Source organism: Salmo salar, chromosome 11 (assembly GCF_965601325.2).
Source record: "Salmo salar chromosome 11, fSalSal1, whole genome shotgun sequence".
Lineage (NCBI taxonomy): Eukaryota > Metazoa > Chordata > Actinopteri > Salmoniformes > Salmonidae > Salmo > Salmo salar.
In genome coordinates this window covers 96,150,616-96,172,316 of record NC_138301.1, presented here as the reverse complement: position 1 = coordinate 96,172,316, position 21,701 = coordinate 96,150,616, and the positions used below count along the sequence as shown (strand labels likewise).

At 42.7% G+C, this 21,701-nt stretch overlaps 1 protein-coding gene across 7 annotated transcripts in view; it reads right to left on the bottom strand.

Annotated features, from left to right (window-relative positions):
- The window catches only part of LOC106563272 (regulator of G-protein signaling 3), a 199,960-nt gene that overhangs the window by 9,602 nt on the left and 168,657 nt on the right, over positions 1-21,701 (bottom strand). For 5 of the 7 annotated variants that reach the window (XM_014128717.3, XM_014128719.3, XM_014128718.3 and 2 more), the window contains one exon: positions 12,792-12,862. In XM_014128717.3, the coding sequence (XP_013984192.2) occupies positions 12,792-12,862 (71 nt within the window). Of the gene's footprint in view, positions 1-1,960; positions 2,113-2,281; positions 2,463-12,791; positions 12,863-21,701 lie in introns of those variants that run through there. The other 2 variants (XM_014128722.3, XM_014128724.3) reach the window with 2 other exon arrangements.

Sequence of the window (21,701 nt, the reverse complement as noted above, 5' to 3'; positions counted from 1 at the left end):
CACTTCTCCTGGCTCACATTACCGACAGTAATACCCTCTCTCCAGGCTATTCCTGGTAGTGTGAAACTGGGCCGTGCTCCCAGGGATATCTAGCTAGCTAAGTACTCAGAACTCAAGGGGAGAACTGGGTAGCTGGGGAGATGCAGACAGACACACTGCAGCTGTACAGTAGATGTACTAGAGTGTGGCTGACTGACTGACAGCCACGGGTGATGGGGGGGGGGCATGTCAACACCAACGTTAAATCACATAGAAAGACAAATAACATTGTTGACATACTAGAAATGTGCTACACCAAAGTACATAGTATAGTACTATATTAAAGAATTATACGTTGAGGTATTACACAGATATAAATGTATAGTAGCATAGGAGCAAGAAAAGATAGAAAACGCTCTTACTGAATAGTCCCACTATAGAATCAGAGAAAACGCATGCCTGTCATCACTCAATGTTTGGGGCATGAAGTCTTGCTCTGAACTACTAGATGTTTCAACCATGTCAGTTAATCAGGCTTGTTAAAACACATCTGCTGTGTGTACATCCACCTTTCTGTTCTACCCAGTGGCTCTGTTTCCCTGTGTGTACTGGATCCCCTCTCCACACCTCCAGGCAGCACCCAACCAAAAGTCAGGATAGAGGGTAGAAGGGTAGGGGGTAGTCCCAGACCCCAAGGTGAACGACTCTGTGGTTGTTTTTGCCCCGTCCGCCACTCTGGCTGTTTGCAGTAGGTTATGTGCCTGGCCCTGCACCGTATACACACATGCCTCCCTTTTGTGTGTGTGTGTGTGTGTGTGTGTGTGTGTGTGTGTGTGTGTGTGTGTGTGTGTGTGTGTGTGTGTGTGTGTGTGTGTGTGTGTGTGTGTGTGTGTGTGTGTGTGTGTGTGTGTGTGTGTGTGTGTGTGTGTGTGTCTGTGTGCATACATGCGTGCGTACGTGTGTATGTCTGCATAACACAGTGTAGCTGCACATATCCCTGTTATTCCCCACTATGAGGACAACATCATTCTCATTGAGCAAGAGACAGTAAGGTCCTCCCATTATTTTCTCACAGACTGAATAGGACAACCTGATCTCATAGACTAGACGTAACATAGTAAATGTAAATCTGGGACACTGAAATTAGTAGAATATGTCACATTTGGAATGGTTACATAGGACAGATGGTTACTTGAGGGAAAAATGAAAGTAGGGTGGTATAATGCAAACATCTAGAAACCTAAAGGTTGCAAGTTCCAATCTTACCACGGACAACTTTAGCATTTTAGCTAATTAGCAACGTTTCAACGACTTACTACTTTTTAGCTACTTTGCAACTACTTAGCATGTTAGCTAACCCTTCCCCTAATGTTAACCCTTTTAGCTAACACTTCCCCTTATCCCAACCTTAACCCTTTAATCTAACTCCTAAACTTAACCCTAACCCCTAGCCTAGCTAACGTTAGCCAGCAAGCTAATGTTAGCCACCTAGCTAGAATTCGTAACATATCATAAGTTTTGCAAATTCAAATTTGCAACATATTGTACGTTTTGCAAATTCGGAACATATAATATTCCAATTTTAATTTGCAACATATCATACGAAATGGGTGATGGTAATACACAAATTAAAACATACCATATGAAACGTAACATACAGTATCATACTAATTGGAGTGTCTCAGATTTAAGTACAGAATATTATGAAAGGCTCTGAGACCAGGTTGAATAGGAATGTGGGTTTCGAGTAATTCCATGGGATCGGGGTAGGCTGTTTAAAAACAGAACAGGCAAACACACTGAGACATAAATCTGTACTTTTCAGGAGCGCCTGAATCTGAATTCCAATACAGTAGTACATTCTTCTCCAACCAAGGAAAATGCTGAAAATAGGAATTGTCCTAAAATGTTCAGTATATATAAATCAACACCAAACTAAGCCATTGACCTAATTTAAATGTCCATTCTCAACATTACTCACCTTACCAACCACAGAGACCACTTAAGAAATCCAGGCCGATTATTAAAAGACAAGGCCAATCTCTAGATACAAGTGTCCTCAAAATAGATTTAAGCACACGTGAGTCCTCTCACCCAGCAACTGGCAAATGAGATTCAGGAGAGAGGTCAGCTAGCCTCCTAACAGCTTTTGAGTAGTATCCCTCAGAGCCTAAAACGTCACCTTCCTTCCTTCTCTCTCTCTCTCTCCCTCCTTCCCTCTCTCCCTCCCTCTCCTTATTTATTCTAAAAGCAGCAGAGAGCATACACACATAGAGCATAACACCCATGGGTTCTAACTTACCTTTCCAGGTACTTCTCTGAGAAGTCGACCATAACGGGGAACATTGGCCCAAGTCTTTAGGGTCCTGCGTGTAGTCCTGTGTGTATAGGTCCTGTATGTGTAGTGTATGTGTGTGTGTATGTGTGTGTATTTGCTCAGGGCAAGGGTAATTCAGTTGTCACATTCCTCTAACCCGGGAGAGGCTCCTCTGTGGTTTTATATAGTCCGGGAGCCAGGGGAGGCGGGCCCAGGGCTCACCCAATCACAAGGCACTATTCTGAGAGGATGGAGCTGCATTGTCTGAGCCTGGGTAATCTTGGTTAACCTAGAACTAGTCTCGCGTAATTGGTCAGATGATGTAGTTTGTCCATGAGAGATTAGAGCCCGGACTGGATTTGATGGGGTAGTAAATGCTTTAATTTCACAACTTCACTCCTCTATATATTTATTTGGACAGTGAAGCAACATTTTTTTTTATTGTTCTCTATACTCCAGCATTTGGGATTTTAGAACAAATGTTTTATATGAGGCAGCAGTACAGAATGTCACATTTTATTTGAGTGTATTTTCCTACATATCTGTTTTACCATTTAGAAATGAATGCATTTTATGTATCTAGTCCCCCATATGAAGGTGTCATAAATCTTTGGAAAAATTCACCTATACACTCTTAGGAGTAAAGGAACCTCGAAGAACCTTTTGGGGTTAAAAAGATTGCCCCTGTGGTCAAATAGGTTCCTCGATTAATCCCTCTGAAAAGATTATTCGAAGAACCCCTGTGCCATGATGTCTATCTTTTCACAAAAGCACCACAGATTGACCCTTATACACTGATACTGTGCTGCCAGTGTAAAGGTTCAAACAGTAACCTTTTTGTGATAGAGGAGTTGACATTTGAGCCTTTTTAATAACATATTGTAGCAGCGGCAGCCTATCAGAAGATTGGAGGTGGGGCTTATTGGAGATGTGGCTGTCAGATCATTATTTTTGGCCACTTGTGAGAGTAAATGACATTCCTGTTCATGATATGAAGTTTGTACACTACAAATACACATTTTCCTTGAATATTTATGCATATTACATATAATATTAACATTCCTGATTACATATAGTAGTAAACTGGTAGCTATTCCAATATTGGCATTTGCAAAGGCTATTGAGGAAGTTATACACCTCTGTAAGCCTCATCGAAGCTACAAAACTGTCAGTGTTCAGCCTTAACATGTGACAACAATACAACAGAACAGATTAACAGGAATATCATTTACTCGCACAGGTGGCCTAAAATGACTATCTGTATGCCACGCACCTACTAAGCCATGCCCCCCACCCTGGCTCTTTTCAAAGAAAACAACCCAACTAAGTGGCCCAATGCCTGCAACCCAGCAGTTGGGTCATCCAAACAACCAAGCAGTTGTATGAGTGTAGGCTAGGTTGAAGATACTGTAGCTTGCTAGCGACCTAAGCCAAAGACTAATAATGAACATCATAAACAAACGTCATTACCATCACAATACATTCTTCGGAATTAAAAAACGGAAGGCTACAGTCATATAATAGAATTGGCTTGAACACCAATGTTATATATTATTTGACATTGCTATTAAAATAGCACTAACATAGGAATGGGTAAATGTTTACAAGTTACTAGCTATTCCATAAAGCCATTTTTGAAAACCACATATTCTCCTCTTCTTCTGAGTCTGGTAGGGCAACAAATCCAACAGTGAAATAAATTCAAAGTGCTATGCACGTGGAGTCACTTTTGTTGTAAATAAGAAGAGAACATGATTCTAAACACTTGTATATTAATGTGGATGCTACCATGATTGTAGATAATCTTGAATGAATTGTGAACAATGATGAGTGAGAAAGTTTCAGATGCACAAAGATCATGGGGGTATGATATTTATGCATCTGTAAATCTTGCAATAAAAGTGACTCTAAAATGACATAATACATTATTTAACATTACTTTCTATTGGGCACAACATAATCTGAAAACCCAACCATAACAAACTGCAAATGCATCCAACAAGTTTGTAGTGGCATAGGCTTGATGTAATCTTTGACTGCTAGGTATATGGGACTGAATACTACACTTTTTACTAAATTTAATTCACTATCAGTGAATTTGTCCAAATACTTATGACACCTTTAAATGGGGGATTAGATACATAAAGTACATTCATTTCTAAACGGTAAAACAGATATGTATGAAAATATCCTACAATAAAAGGTTACATTCTGTGCTGTTGCTTCATATGAAATATTTGATCTCAAATCCAAAATGCTGGAGTATAGAGCCAAATTTAAAGGTTTAGTTTCACTGTCCAAATAAATACATAGGGGAGTGTGTATCAAATTGTGACCTTACCGTGAATGCTTACTTACAAGCCCTTAACCAACAATTCAGTTCAAGAAATAGAGTTAAGAAAATATTTACTAAATAAAGTATTCAAAAATAAAATAAAAAGTAACAGAATAAAATAACAATAACGATGCTATATACAGAGGGTACCGGTACCAAGTCAATGTGCGGGGGTACAGGTTTGTCGAGGTAATTTGTACATGTAGGTAGGAGTAAAGTGACCATGCATAGATAGTAAACAGCGAGGAGCAGCAATCTCTGTAAATAGTCCGGGTGGCCATTTGATTATAAATTACTGTTACTAGCTACTACTGTTACATCTACACCTGTTATTACCTCTGCAACAACAAGTAGTAAACCCTAAAACTAGACAATTACAACGGCTGCAATAACTTCTATTGACCTAACCTTGTAGAGCTATTACTACTACTTCAGCTATATGACAACTATAATCAATATCACAACTAGTAGAAAATCCCAAATACATTCACCACATTTTATCTTTCCTGTCATGTAGCAAAACAACAGGTGGATATTATTCTAGCACGTCTGGGGTAATGTTACCCTTTCATCTGGGGTGTGTGTGTGTGCGTGCATATGTGTGCCTGCCTACAGTACGTGCATGTTGGTATGTGTCTGTGTGTGTGTGTGTGTGTGTGTGTGTGTGTGTGAGTTGCCCGCCCGAATGTCTGTCAGTGCTGGGGGAGATACAGTAGGTGTGTCGGGATCGTTGCCTAGGGGAAGCTCTAACATCTGGCCCCTGTAGCACAGGTGACAATGAACAATGGAAGGGAATCAGAGAGGATATGAACTGCCCAGGCAAGCAGCTGTGCTACATCCAGATAAGCATGGGTAGGCATAGGAGGAGAGGGAGGGAGGCCAGTCTAGTAGCTTGTCTGGATAAAGGAAACTTCTGTTTCCTCTTACAAACTCCACCTGGAATTCAATCAAATCTGCACTGCAGACACCTGCCAGAGGCTCCGAAACGCTGCACCAACATTGACAACGTTTCGACAACAGTTCGACTACAATAGACTCTCGCTATAGTCTACCTGAAAACCAGGTGTCACTCTTTTGTTGCTAAGAATTTTCCTGCACAGAAATGCAAACTTGTAGTGTATTTATTCAAGGTTTAAAAAGGCTTCTAAAATGTGTAATTTCCACTTTAAAATGTCAGACTTGATTTGCCCTAACAAGAAATGGATCAATCCCAACAAAAAAAGTTAATTAATTATAATCCAAATAATAATTCACAACTCCTGTTGCTGCAGGATTATTTTCCTGTTGTAGCAAACTGGCTCAAATTATGATCCTACATCTGTAAGCCTCTACATTGTTCATGGCGAGCCAAAATAGCTAGCTCTCTATGACCGGTTAGCTCAGACTGTCAACATTATCATTGTGAAGCCAGTTAGCGCATCAGGCTCAATGGAATCAGGCTTCACAGTGGGGGTATGAAGTAGATTGACTCAATGACCAGTAGAACACTACTCTCTTTCATTGGGGCTTAACAGGGTCCCACCCTAGGGTGCTGTCCTGTCCTGACCTAATGGGGTTTGTGGGTGGGTGGGGTGGGATGGGCATAGTTCGGTTTGAGTAATGACTAGAAAATCACTTTAAGTAACTGTCCTCATAAATATTAATTGCAATGGGTTTCCTCCAAAAATGTGAGTAATGACAGCATATTGGGGTTTAAAGTGTACTACTGACCAGCATTCTAGATCAACCTGCACCAGCTACACAACCACCTCAAACCAAACAGCAGTTTTGTAAGGCTATGCCACAGCCACCAGTTAGCCCTGATCCAGGATCATTCATTAATACTTAGGCAATTAGCAGCTCAACCTTAATACCCATTATAGTATTGGTTAGCAGATTATTAAATACCAGTAAACATTGTCGCAATTGTTTTCCTTTCCACAAGGGGCTATTGGTTTAATCCTATTCAGGTCAGGCCGATTTCTGAACGTGAGATACGAACGCACAAATCAAACATGTCCAGTAACATCAATGCACCATTTTTGCAAAACAACAAGATGCATTCGCATTAAGCCCATATTACATTATTTTCTCATGTGTTGCTTTCCTCCCTACGAACGTAAGTGGAGATGTGTGTTAAACATAGGGCTTTAGGCCACAGGAATGTGTCTACATCTTCATATCCTGGCCTGTCCTGAAGGGTGCATAGTGTACAGACATTGGACTAGTAGGAGTTAATGTAAGATCACTAGCAGATAAAGTCTGGGAAGGTTCAAGACACGCACAGAGGCCCAGAGGGATGGGTGAGAGGTATTCACCAAGGAAGAGGGGGAGGAATGAAAGAAAGAGACAGGGAGAAAGGAGGAGCGTGATTTACAAAGACAAAGATTCAAGTTTCAGACAGAACTCAGTCTCCCGGTAAAGGAAAACAATGGAGAGAGTGAAGAGGTACAAAGAAGAAGGAGGTAAGAAGAGGAAGAGGTCATTCGGGGAAGTAGGACAAGAGACAGGTTCGGTTTACAGCTAAATAGTTGAGTAACTTAACAGATTGTCACAGGTTTGAATCAAGTACATTGCAACATCATCTAGTGCAAGTGCTTAGTCAAATGAGCATATGTAGCACACACTAACTCAGGGTTTCAGGTTTTTTTTTGTTTTTTTTGCGCTAGCACTACACAGCTGATTCAACTAATCGTCAAGCGTTAATCATTTGAATCAGCTGTGTAGTGCTAGGGGAAAAACCAAAACGTGCACCTCTTGGGGTCCCGAGGACTAAGTTTGTGAACCACTGCACTAAATCAAATCAAAGTTTATTTGTCACGTGCGATGAATACAACAGGTGTAGACCTTACAGTGAAATGCTTACTTACAGGCTCTAACCAACAGTGCAATTTTTAAGTAAAAAATAGGTATTCAGTGAACAATAGATAAGGAAATAAAAAAAGGATCATAATAATAACAGTAGTGAGGCTATATACAGTAGCACCGGCTAGTCGGGCTAATTGAAGTAGTACATACATGAATGTATAGTTAAAGTGACTATGCATATATAATAAACAGAGAGTATCACCAGCGTAAAAGAGGGGTTTGGGGGTACCCAATGCAAATAGTCCGGGTAGCCATTTGATTACTTGTTCAGGAGTCTTATGGCTTGAGAAGCCTTTTGATCCTAGACTTGGCGCTCCGGTACTGCCTGCCATGCTGTCGTAGAGAGAACAGTCTATGACTGGGGAGGCTGGGGTCTTTGACTATTTTTAGGGCCTTCCTCTGACACCTATGACACCACTAACTGGATACATGTCAGATATATAAATGCAAATACCCTCAAGAAAACACTTCCCTAACCAAACAATTCCATTATAATCCAACCCTTCTACACGTCAATTCCCAGTTTCGGCAATATCCTCCCTACTCATGCTTTTGTGAAATGACTCAAAAGCAACAACTTACAACTACATTCCTCTAACCAGCTGCACTGTCCCCCACATATGCTTGATGGTGTAAGTGGTTGCATACATGATTATTCCCCACATCTGGTGTGTCACATTTCATTTCCCTGGAGCTCCGTCTCACAGTGAATAGGCTGGGGTTTCAGCCCGGAGAGAGGGTCAGATTCCTGAGATAGCATTCAGAGGTATTGTATCACTGGGGAGATGGATGAGCAGTTAGCTACAAGATATTTGATGTTAGAGCTCTGGTGTGTTCAAGTGTGTGTGTGTGTGTGTGTGTGTGTGTGTGTGTGTGTGTGTGTGTGTGTGTGTGTGTGTGTGTGTGTGTGTGTGTGTCTATGTTAGTCATAAGGCTTCTGGTTATGTGTCCTCATCAGAGTATGAAAATTGGTTGATGAGTGAGTGTGAAGTAGGTGTGGGTATTGCAAACACATATTGGAATTGGATCAGTCACGTTTGGCTCATTTGAGGCTAGACAGAAAACCCTTTTAGAGTAGATAGCAATAGACATCCACTCAACATGTACAGACTCAAGTCAGAAGAAGTGTGACTGACTGAGTCACACTTAAAGACTTAGTCCAGTGATGTTTTAAATGTTTCTGTTGAAAAGTGATATCCAAAGTATAAATATAGTGAAGTACACACACTAAAGGGTAAAAAAAAAAATAGTGCAAAATAGTGTTTTTTAGAAACAACTGAAAACTTAAAGGAGAAGGGCATTCAAGCTCTGATGGTCAAATGTGATGTCATTTCTTGAGGAACAATAGAGGAGCAATAGAGAACAAAATAGGAAAGGACCTAGATCACCTATTGAGATGTGCCTTTTGTTGAGTAAATTAGATTAAATGAGGTTAAAAGGAGACTGGAGGAAGAGTTGAATGACTTGTGAACAGACACCTTAGTGTCACAGTCTCGCTTACTCACTCGCTCATAGGAGGTGTGGTACATGCCTCTCAACACCTGCACATTTGACATTTTCAGACCCTCAGCTGTATAAACATACTATCCTGGGGCAATCAAACAGTGGCGGGAGATACCATTGTGAGGGGGGAGTGGTTCATGACAAGTAAACCATCTCATGGCCTAGGGGTGTCACCTTTATCTGAATGTAAACTCTTTGTCAAGTAGTGGCTAATATCGTTAGCATGTAAAGATATATATATATATATATATATATATATATATACATATATATATATATATTGCATTGTATTAACTTAATGATTATGCTTAAAATGTGGCTGTTGATGCTTCTGATGCAAATGTTCATAATTTGTTGATTTTCTGAATAGCTATCAGCTATCAGGCTGAGCATATATTAAGAGGCTATTGTCCCCTGGCTGTGAATTCTCCGATCATCTTCATGAAATAGTGTGAGGAAGGCTCCATTAACAGCCGAAAAATCACTGAGGCTCCAACGTGGTGCCGTGTGGCTCAGTTGATAGAGCATGGTGTTTGCAACTCCAGGGTTGTAGGTTCGATTCCCATGGGGGACCAGTACGGGGGGGAAGAAAGAAATGTATGAAGTTGCTCTGGATAAGAGCGTCTGCTAAATTACTAAAATATAAAAAATGAATCTCCTCCTTCACCAACCAGACCTGGGTTCAAATACTGTATCTGGTATTTCAAATACACAGCCAAAAACAAGTACTTTTATTTGACTATTTGCATGCAGTTGAAGTCGGACGTTTACATACACCTTAGCCAAATACATTTAAACTCAGTTTTCCACAACTCCTGACATTTAATCCTAGTAAAAATTCCCTGTCTTAAGTCAGTTAGGATCACCACTTTATTTTAAGAATGTGAAATGTCAGAAAAATAGTAGAGAGAATGATTTACTTCAGCTTTTATTTCTTTCATCACATTCCCAGTGGGTCAGAAGTTTACATACACTCAATTAGTATTTGGTAGCATTGCCTTTAAATTGTTTAACTTGGGTCAAACGTTTCGGGTAGACTTCCACAAGCTTCCCACAATACGTTGGGTGAATTTTGGCCCATTCCTCCTGACAGAGCTGGTACAACTGAGTCAGGTTTGTAGGCCTCCTTGCTCGCACACACTTTTTCAGTTCTGCCCACACATTTTCTATAGGATTGAGGTCAGGGCTTTGTGATGGCCACTCCAATAGCTTGACTTTGTTGTCCTTAAGCCATTTTGCCACAACTTTGGAAGTATGCTTGGGGTCATTGTCCATTTGGAAGACCCATTTGCGACCAAGCTTTAACTTCCTGACTGATGTCTTGAGATGTTGCTTCAATATTTCCACATAATTTCCCTCCCCCATGATGCCATCTATTTTGTGAAGTGCACCAGTCCCTCCTGCAGCAAAGCACCCCCACAACATGATGCTGCCACCCCCGTGTTTCACGGTTGGGATAGTGTTCTTTGGCTTGCAAGCCTCCCCCTTTTTCCTCCAAACATAACAATGGTCATTATGGCCAAACAGTTCTATTTTTGTTTCATCAGACCAGAGAACGTTTCTCCAAAAAGTACGATCTTTGTCCCCATGTGCAGTTGAAAACCGTAGTCTGGCTTTTTTGTGGTGGTTTTGGATCAGTGGCTTCATCCTTGCTGAGTGGCCTTTTCAGGTTTTTGCCAGTCCTGTCTGGTCCGGCGATGTTGTTGCCGGTGATGTCTGGTGAGGACCTGTCTTACAACAGGCCTACAAGCCCTCAGTCTAGGCTCTCTCAGCCTATTGCGGACAGTCTGAGCACTGATGGGGGGATTGTGCGTTCCTGGTGTAACTCGGGCAGTTGTTGTTGCCATCCTGTACCTGTCCCGCAGGTGTGATGTTCAGATGTACCGATCCTGTGCAGGTGTTGTTACACGTGGTCTGCCACTGTGAGGACGATCAGCTGTCCGTCCTGTCTCCCTGTAGCGCTGTCTTAGGCGTCTCACAGTACGGACATTGCAATTTATTGCCCTGGCCACATCTGCAGTCCTCATGCCTCCTTGCAGCATGCCTAAGGCACGTTCACGCAGATGAGAAGGGACCCTGGGCATCTTTCTTTTGGTGTTTTTCAGAGTCAGTAGAAAGGCCTCTTTGGTGTCCTAAGTTTTCATAACTGTAACCTTACTTGCCTACCGTCTGTAAGCTGTTAGTGTCTTAACGACCGTTCCACAGGTGCATGTTCATTAATTGTTTATGGTTCATTGAACAAGCATGGGAAACAGTGTTTAAATCCTTTACAATGAAGATCTGTGAAGTTATTTGGATTTTTACGAATTATCTTTGAAAGACAGGGTCTTGAAAATGTATGTTTCTTTTTTTGCTGAGTTTATGTACTGTACATATAGGTAGGGGTAAAGTGATTAGCAGCAGTCCATGTGGTGAGTGAGAAAGGGTATGTGTTTGTGAGTGCGTGGCATCAATATGCATGTTTGTGTACATGTTATATATGTTCTCAGCTGTTAGCAGCTCGCGGCCAGCAGTTTCTTACTGGCGATAAAAACAGATGATTGCTATAAAAAAAAAATGTATTACTGAATTATTTAACGGAACAAATTAAACATTAAACAATTCATGGTAACCTCGCAAACAACTCATTTAGACCCGGTGTTTATTTGAAACAGACATTTATTTGCTGAATTTAAAGGGACAGGCAGCTATTTGAGACTCAGCATTTAATTGAAGTTCTACATTATTTCAAATACTATTTTCAAATATATGTGTTAAATGCATTGGAGTGTATTTGGCTATGTGTATTTGAGTATTTTCAAATACTTCCCAAATGTATTTCAAAATACAATCAAATATATGAAATGTGAAAGTAATTGAGATATTTGAAATAGTATATGAATCCAGGTCTACAACACACACACGACACACACACACACACACACACACACACACACACACACACACACACACACACACACACACACACACACACACACACACGCTAATTTCACAATATACACATTTAACACACTCACGCACACACCATCTAACACCTAAGGAAGTGAATGGAGATCATCTGCCATTGATGAAGTTAATTCTCCCTCTCCACTCCATGGTGCAATGCATTCACAATCCCTTCAGGCCAGGGATTTCTTTCAGGTAAGACTCCCAATCTGCCAATCTGCTGAATCAGACTCAATAGCCATTCACTGTCTCAATGAGCACACACCTCTTAACATACATACCCTCATAGGCTTATTCAAAACATTAGCATTCAACAGTGGATCTGACACCTGTTTTAACAGTCTATGGGAGAGCGGATGGCAAGCCTGAGCTTGTGGCTTGAGCTGTGTCTGATAGCCATGAGGCAATAGAATTAAGGCTAATGACATTAATGTGAGGTGACACTGTACTGTATATAGCAGGGAAATCCATGTATAAGGAAAACAATTTTTGGGTTACACCACACTACCCCAACAATGAATTAACATCTTTGTCTTTGGCTTATAAAGGTTAGTAGAACTACAACAATTTCAAAATTGTGTTCAGAGTTTAATTCACGGTCAAGAATGGGAAACAAAAGAATCCCCCATTTTTGGGACATTCTCTTATTCAACCATGTTCAGGTATCCTGCTTACGTCAAATAGGGAAACTCCATAAAGCAGCATTATTAATGCTAGTTTGATCAAATGTCTGCATTGCTAGAACACATGACATGAGATTTCCCATTGACCACACAAAGACATTCCTCATTTTCAACTACAGAGAAAAGAAGACAGAAAACCAAAGACAGGAAACAGTCAACCAAAGGTTGTTTGGTTACTTACAGGTTCTTGGATTTCTTCTTCTTCGACCCTTCAGGGCCAACTTCACAGCTGCATGGGGATCCGGCACTGAGCTGAATTGAGAGAAGGGAGAGCACACACTGCATCATCCAGTCTCCTCAGTAACAACACTGATGGATCCCTAGATCCTCACACGGCCCCTAGTCCCTAGAGTCACTAGTCCCTGCTGTGGGTCCCTAGGCTAAAGTATGCAGTGTGTTGGAGGTAGAGTGTAGTCCTGTCCGTAACACACACAGCCTGCCGCCGCTCTGGCTAATCCTCAACAGCATCCCAGCACATATTCCCACCTCCTCCTGGTCTGTGTGTGTGTGTGTGTGTGTGTGTGTGTGTGTGTGTGTGTGTGTGTGTGTGTGTGTGTGTGTGTGTGTGTGTGTGTGTGTGTGTGTGTGTGTGTGTGTGTGTGTGTGTGTGTGTGTGTGCGCGCCCTGGCCCCTATTAAGCCTATAGGCCTCAGTGTCACATTACACTTCCAAAGACCCTCTATCTCTGATTGGCTGAGAAAGAAAAGAGGGGGAGGAGTGGAGGAGGGCGAGACTTCAGCATGTTAGGGACACACGTGAGTGTGTGTCCCTAACTGTAGAAAAATGCCCATTGTGTTGTGAGAACACACTTCGAATCTGAGCAGAAGTCTGGGCACAGATCACCATACACAATGTGTGTGTGTGTGTGTGTGTGTGTGTGTGTGTGTGTGTGTGTGTGTGTGTGCGCGTGCGTGCGTGCGTGTGTGTGTGTGTGTGTGGCTGTTATTGCACTGAAACAATAAGTGTTTTTCTCGACAATGGTCTCCTGGGCAACCATTTCCCGATACATTAGGTACACAGTATAGTTTATATCCCTGCCTGTGTCTCAAAGTGACATATGAGAATAACATAACATGGACACTGCCTAAAAAAGCACTTCATTGTGTTATTGTATCAACAGTTGGCAAGGAGTTCACAGACATTAAACATGTGCTGTGTACATAGTTGAGGTCAGTGCCATCTTAAAACATAATCAAAGTCAAACTGAAACTATAACACCTCCTACCCATATTACTGGAAGTGGACACCTATTCAACAAGTCCCAGTGTAAAGCACACATAGTCAGTTGTCTGGCCAACTGTTTCCACCACAGAGTAGATGTTCCCATTGCACTGCTGAAGGTGTCACTGAACGTAGGGCTACTAGGATGCAGACCAAAACAATACACTGAAACAGTAAGCAAACAGCTTCTGTAAACTGGCATCTAAAGATCAACGCTCAGTGGTAAAATGGAAAACGACACAAGGACAAAATATTCTCTGAGCTAATGCATGACAACGTACAAATGAGGAACAGCTGTATAATGAACAGCAGTCTCAGTGTCAGTGTTACTGTAACTACAGTATGTGTGTGTAGGTCATTAGCAGCCGCCTGTCTCCTCCAAGCCCCAGAAGCTCAGGACTGACACACACACTCACACACACACACTCACACACACACACTCACACACACACACACTCACACACACACACACACACACACACACACACACTACTCATCTACTATAGGGAAACCTGAGAACAGTGCAACTACCAGATCCCCCATTAGGTCAGTAGGGTCAGCAGCAACATCAAAATAAAGTGTCTAATCTTAGCGGGGAAACATGAGAACCAGGGTGCCCCAGACCCCAGGGAGCCATTTGCCAGGCTTTCCCCCAGAAACCAGAGAGGACAAGGGGGGGAGTCATGCCGACCCAGGCCTCCTGCTCTTTACTCCCAGGGTTTACTGTAGGACTAGTTAATCCAGAGGTCACAACTCTATTTTATTGACCATGGAAACAGGAGAGCATGGTCTGCTTTTGCCTACACCTCTGTCTGTCTGTCTGTCTGTCTGTCTGTCTGTCTGTCTGTCTGTCTGTCTGTCTGTCTGTCTGTCTGTCTGTCTGTCTGTCTGTCTGTCTGTCTGTCTGTCTGTCTGTCTGTCTGTCTGTCCCACACACACACACACACACACACACACACACACACACACACACACCATCTGCTATAGCCTTTAGTGTGGAGCCCCAAATTAAGACACACGATGAGGTTCCAGCCATGGGGAAGAAGTCAATGAAAGGCATGTTCCTCATGTTGCAAGCCCCTTCGACCCATAAAGCACTCAATGCCAGGCTCACGTGACGCTTTGAAACAACCCTCCAACTGACATTAAGATCCATTACGAACAACAGGAACACATTGACTCCCTTCTAATCTGTGTCTTAAAGGGAATGTTTATGGGTTCCCTACTACAAACACACCGGTAGGTTTTTGTAACATGACCATTGCCGACAATAAGGATGGAGATTTCAGATTTTCCAAACTGCCTGTACTCTGTTGATAAAGACTCATTTTTCACGTAATGTAGGATTGCATCTGGTTACGTGATGTAGACCTAGTTCAGGGTGGTCATTTCCGCCGTGAAGGCGTACCGTTTCTTATAGGAGGAACATGGCAACTTAACCTAGAACTACTTACTGACTGAATACCTAGACAGAGGGAATACAATAGCATGTTGAAACCTAAGATACTGTACAACCTGTTTTGTACGTACCTAGGTGTAACCTTAATACCTACTACATAATAATCCCATAAGAAGACATTCTGAGGTTATCTATAAAGTAACCGTGAAAATATAGGTGTTAAGATTCAAATACAGGTATAACAATTTGAATAAGTGATGAGATAGTGCATGTTATACAATGGGTGGATCTAATCCTGGATTCTGATTGGTTAAAACCCCATTCCAGCCGGTCTTTATTCCACAAGTTACCACCGGCTAAAGCTAGGACATTGAAATGCCTATTTACTCTGTTCCATCTCACTGCACAATCCACTGTCTCATCAGCCCAGCCAGGCAATTTAAAAACTTGATCTCCACTATAAAATGCATCTAGACATTATCTCACATTTCTCTTAAAGTGGCATTTGGTTTTCAACAGCAGAGATTTGTATAAACCTTGCTGTCTGTCTCTCCGACAGTTGCAACATGGTTTCAATATTGAAATTCGATCTCCAGCTGTCCCATAGTAATTAACGTTTTGGGAGTCGAGACGAGACAAATAGGCAGACAGCTTTTCTCAGCAAGTTGAAATCATGAATCAGCTGGCATCATTTTTATGGATATATACAAAGAAATGTCAACAGGTCAAACAAAACAAAATGCACTGTGTTAGCTGTGTTGTTTGCTAGCTCGTCTGTCCTGACGAGAGAGCATATTTTCTATGCAAGACGAAATCGCGCATCATTAACTCATTGTTATGGATGTCTCCAAATAAATGTCAATAGAAAACAGCTTCAACAATGCAAATGCAGCTACTACTCTTATTCTGGCTGCACTGTTTGACGTGACTGTAAGTTAGCCAGCTAGCTAGCAAGCAAGGGATAAGAACGTTGCCAGCCAGAATGGCAATGGAACATTTAGAACGAATGACTGGCGTAGATACAGAACAAAACGATTTAACTGGGTTGCGGCTCTGGCAATCGAACCAATAGAACAAACAACCAACTGGCTTGGGTAGCTACCTTAGATTTGTGTTGGGACTATAACTAGTGGAAGGATGCAATATTGTGAATAAACTCATCATAATAATGTTTTTTATGAAAATAGGTCAATCATTATTTGAATGTGTTGGTAACCCATTGTATGAAAGTGATAATGCCCTCGAAGTCGGTGATTGGAGGATATATTGGCACGGTATACCGGCCCTCGACTTCATCTTGGGGCTAACAACACACGTGCCAATATATCCTCCAAACACCGGCTTCTCAGGCATTATCACTTAATTAATAAAAATCTCCTTAATACCGGTGAAGGAATAATCTGTACACTACCTCCACATACTACAGCAGAGCTGCATGGTTCCCTGACAATCCGCGTTCCAGCTCCTCACACAGTGGGATAGTCATTTCCTCAGACCAGAGGAACAACAGAAGGGTTAGATCCAGGCTACAGTGCGTTTGGGAAGTATTCAGACCCCTTGACTTTTTTCACATTTTGTTATGTTACAGCCTTGTTCTAAAATTGATTTAATCATTTTTTTTCATCAACAATTTTTTTTAAATCCTCATCAGCCTACACACAATGCCCCATAATGACAAAGCACATTTTTTTTTTAGCAAATTTATATAAAAAAAACAGAATGACCTTATTTACATAAGTATTCAGACCCTTTGCTTTGAGGCTCTGGTGCATCATGTGTCCATTGATCATCCTTGAGATGTTTTTACAACTTGATTGGAGTCCACCTGTGGTAAATCCAATTGATTGGACATGATTTTGTAAAGCACACACCTGTCAATATAAGGTCCAACAGTTGACAGTGCATGTCAGAACAAAAACGAAGCCATGAGGTCGAAGGAATTGTCCATAGAGCTCAGAGACAGGATTTTGTTAAGACACAGATCTGGGGAAGGGTACCAAAAAAGTTCTGCAGCATTGAAGGTCCCCATGAACACAGTGGTCTCCATCGTTCTTAAATGGAAGACATTTTGAACCACCGAGACTCTTCCTAGAGCTGGCCGCCCAGCAGAACTGAGCAATTGGTGACCAAGAACCCGACTGTCACTCTGACAGGTCTCCAGAGTTCCTCTGAGGAGACGGGAGAACCTTCCAGAATGACAACCATCTCTGCAGCACTCCACCAATCAGGCCTTTATGATAGAGTGGCTAGATGGAAGCCACTCCTCAGTAAAAGGTGGTCTGAAAAAAAACTGAAACCATATCATGACCAAGACTGGGCATCTATAAGGTCTTATTTATGCATACATTTAAGCAATGAGATATATACACTGCTCAAAAAAATAAAGGGAACACTTACTTAAACAACATCCTAGATCTGAATGAAAGAAATAATCTTATTAAATACTTTTTTCTTTACATAGTTGAATGTGCTGACAACAAAATCACACAAAAATAATCAATGGAAATCCAATTTATCAACCCATGGAGGTCTGGATTTGGAGTCACACTCAAAATTAAAGTGGAAAACCACACTACAGGCTGATCCAACTTTGATGTAATGTCCTTAAAACAAGTCAAAATGAGGCTCAGTAGTGTGTGTGGCCTCCACGTGCCTGTATGACCTCTCTACAACGCCTGGGCATGCTCCTGATGAGGTGGCGGATGGTCTCCTGAGGGATCTCCTCCCAGACCTGGACTAAAGCATCCGCCAACTCCTGGACAGTCTGTGGTGCAACGTGGCGTTGGTGGATGGAGCGAGACATGATGTCCCAGATGTGCTCAATTGGATTCAGGTCTGGGGAACGGGCGGGCCAGTCCATAGCATCAATGCTTTCCTCTTGCAGGAACTGCTGACTCACTCCAGCCACATGAGGTCTAGCATTGTCTTGCATTAGGAGGAACCCAGGGCCAACCGCACCAGCATATGGTCTCACAAGGGGTCTGAGGATCTCATCTCGGTACCTAATGGCAGTCAGGCTACCTCTGGCGAGCACATGGAGGGCTGTGCGGCCCCCCAAAGAAATGCCACCCCACACCATGACTGACCCACCGCCAAACCGGTCATGCTGGAGGATGCAGAACGTTCTCCACTGCGTCTCCAGACTCTGTCACGTCTGTCACATATGCTCAGTGTGAACCTGCTTTCATCTGTGAAGAGCACAGGGCGCCAGTGGCGAATTTGCCAATCTTGGTGTTCTCTGGCAAATGCCAAACGTCCTGCACGGTGTTGGGCTGTAAGCACAACCCCCACCTGTGGTCGTCGGGCCCTCATACCACCCTCATGGAGTCTGTTTCTGACCGTATGAGCAGACACATGCACATTTGTGGCCTGCTGGAGGTCATTTTGCAGGGCTCTGGCAGTGCTCCTCCTGCTCCTCCTTGCACAAAGGCGGAGGTAGTGGTCCTGCTGCTGGGTTGTTGCCCTCCTACGGCCTCCTCCACGTCTCCTGATGTACTGGCCTGTCTCCTGGTAGCGCCTCCATGCTCTGGACACTACGCTGACAGACACAGCAAACCTTCTTGCCACAGCTCGCATTGATTTGCCATCCTGGATGAGCTGCACTACCTGAGCCACTTGTGTGGGTTGTAGACTCCGTCTCATGCTACCACTAGAGTGAAAGCACCGCCAGCATTCAAAAGTGACCAAAACATCAGCCAGGAAGCATAGGAACTGAGAAGTGGTCTGTGGTCTCCACCTGCAGAACCACTCCTTTATTGGGGGTGTCTTGCTTATTGCCTATAATTTCCACCTGTTGTCTATTCCATTTGCACAACAGCATGTGAAATGTATTGTCAATCAGTGTTGCTTCCTAAGTGGCCAGTTTGATTTCGCAGAAGTGTGATTGACTTGGAGTTACATTGTGTTGTTTAAGTGTTCCCTTTATTTTTTTGAGCAGTATATATCAGATACACAAAACTAGTCAAAAGTTTGGACAGGCAGCCCAATTGGAGTTTGCCAAAAGGCACCAAAAGCACTCTCAGACCATAAGAAACAAGATTCTCTGGTCTGATGAAACCAAGATTGATCTCTTTGGCCTGAATGCCAAGCATCACGTCTGGAGGAAACAGGCACCATCCCTACAGTGAAGCATGGTGGTGGCAGCATCATGCTGTGGGGATGTTTTTCAGCAGCAGAGACTGGGAGACTAGTCAGGATCGAGGGAAAGATGTATGGAACAAAGTACAGAAAGATCCTTGATGAAAACCTGCTCCAGAGCACTCACGACCACAGACTGGGGCAAAGGTTCACCTTCCAACAGGACAATGACCCTAAGCACACAGCCAAGACAACACAGGGGTGGTTTCGGGACAAGTCTCTGAATGTCCTTGAGTAGCCCAGCCAGAGCCCGGACTTGAACCCGATCAAACATCTCTGGAGAGACCTGAAAATAGCTGTGCACAGACGCTCCCCATCGAACCTGACAGAGCTTGAGAGGATCTGCAGAGAAGAATGGGAGAAACTCCCCAAATACAGGTGTGCCAAGCTTGTAGTGTCATACCCAAGAAGACTCGAGGCTGTAATAGCTGCCAAAGGTGCTTCAACAAAGTACTGAGTAAAGGGTCTGAATACTTATGTATATGTGATATTTCAGTTTTTTATTTTTAAAACATTTGCAAACATTTCTAAAAACCTATTTTTGCTTTGTCATTATAGGGTATTGTTTGTAGATTGAAAAGGTAAAAATAAACGTAATTCATTTTAGAATAAGGCTGTAACGTAACAAAATGTAGAAATATCAAGGGGTCTGAATACTTTCCAAATGCATTGTATATATAGCCCTGCGCCCCAATGGCTGCATAGCAGTGGTCCACAGCAGGAACACTCTCTCACATGCTCCACTGAGGAGAGACACCAGTGGGCCTGCCATTGTACACTCCCAGGCTAAGGGGCTCAGAGCGGAGGAGGGATGATGGAGTGGGGTGATGGGGGGGTTGATCAGTCACACACACACACACGCTTACTCACACTCATCGATGCACATATGCCACCCACACACACACACACACACACACACACACACACACACACACACACACACACACACACACACACACACACACACACACACACACACACACACACACACACACACACACCTAATCTATTTGTCCACGATGTGACATGGCACTCAGTGAGGGTTGTTGTGGTTCAGAACATCAGCTGGCAGTCACACCACTGGCCTGCTGTTCCCTGATAACAGAGAGCTGGGATATGGCATGAGTAGAAAGAGAGAAGGAGAACACACACATTCATTCACATACTCTCATGTTTCTCGCAAACATTGAACACAAATAAACACTCTACACAAATACGGAACATATTCACACATACAGCACATACAAACACTACCACAGAAATACACATTATGAACACCTGATCTTTCCATGACATAGACTGACCAGGTGAATCCAGGTGAAAGCTATGATCCCTCGTTGATGTCACTTGTTAAATCCACTTCAATCAGTGTAGATGAAGTGGAGGAGACAGGTTAAAGAAGGATTTCTAAGCCTTGAGACAATTAAGACATGAATTGTGTATGTGTGCCATTCAGAGGGTGAATGGAAAAAACAAAAGATTTAAGTGCCTTTGAATGGGGTATGGTAGTATGTGCCAGGCATACCGGTTTGTGTTTAAAACGGTAACACTGCTCAACAGTTTCCCGTGTGTATCAAGAATGGTCCACTACTCAAAGGACATCTAGCCAACTGTGTGAAGCATTGGAATCAACATGGGCCAGCATCTCTGTGAAATGCTTTCGACACGTGGTAGACTCCATGCCCCGACAAATTGAGACTGTGCAACTTAATATTAGGAAGGTGTTCTTAATATTTTGTACTCTCAGTGTACAGTGCACACAAACAAAAAACACACTCAAACATTCTGTAAAACCACCCCCAAAAAACAACTTAATTCACACATCGAGTGCTGTACACATACACTAACCACTGCTGCTAAAAACACTGCAATCAATTCAAACTGCAAAACAGCCTAGAGCAAAGCCCTCAAGGTGAAGGGTTGGCCCCCAGTCTGTTAGTCCTTGTATACCCAACCTCCGTTCAGCAGTTCACTCCAGCTGCTGCCTGGCTGCTGCATCCTGCTGGCCTGGCCTTAATCATGCATCCCCTCTCTCTCCTCCACCAAAAAAAACAACTTGACTATTCACCTTTGGACAATGTCCAGCCTTTTCCTTCTTCCTTCGGGCCTGCGTTCTTTCTTTGCCTCGCTCCATTAGAGCAGGTCTGGGTTTGTGTGAACCCTTTAGACCCAGTTTCCTGACATTGTGTAGTCTGGTGGAGAGAGGGGGGACCGAGGAGGAGAGGAGAAGTGGGGAACAGGGTAAGACAAAAAGCATAGTACAAGGCTTCTCTGTGTTCTCTCCTGGTTGTATGGAAGCAACAATGGGTCTTGGTGAAGAATGGACAAAAAAGT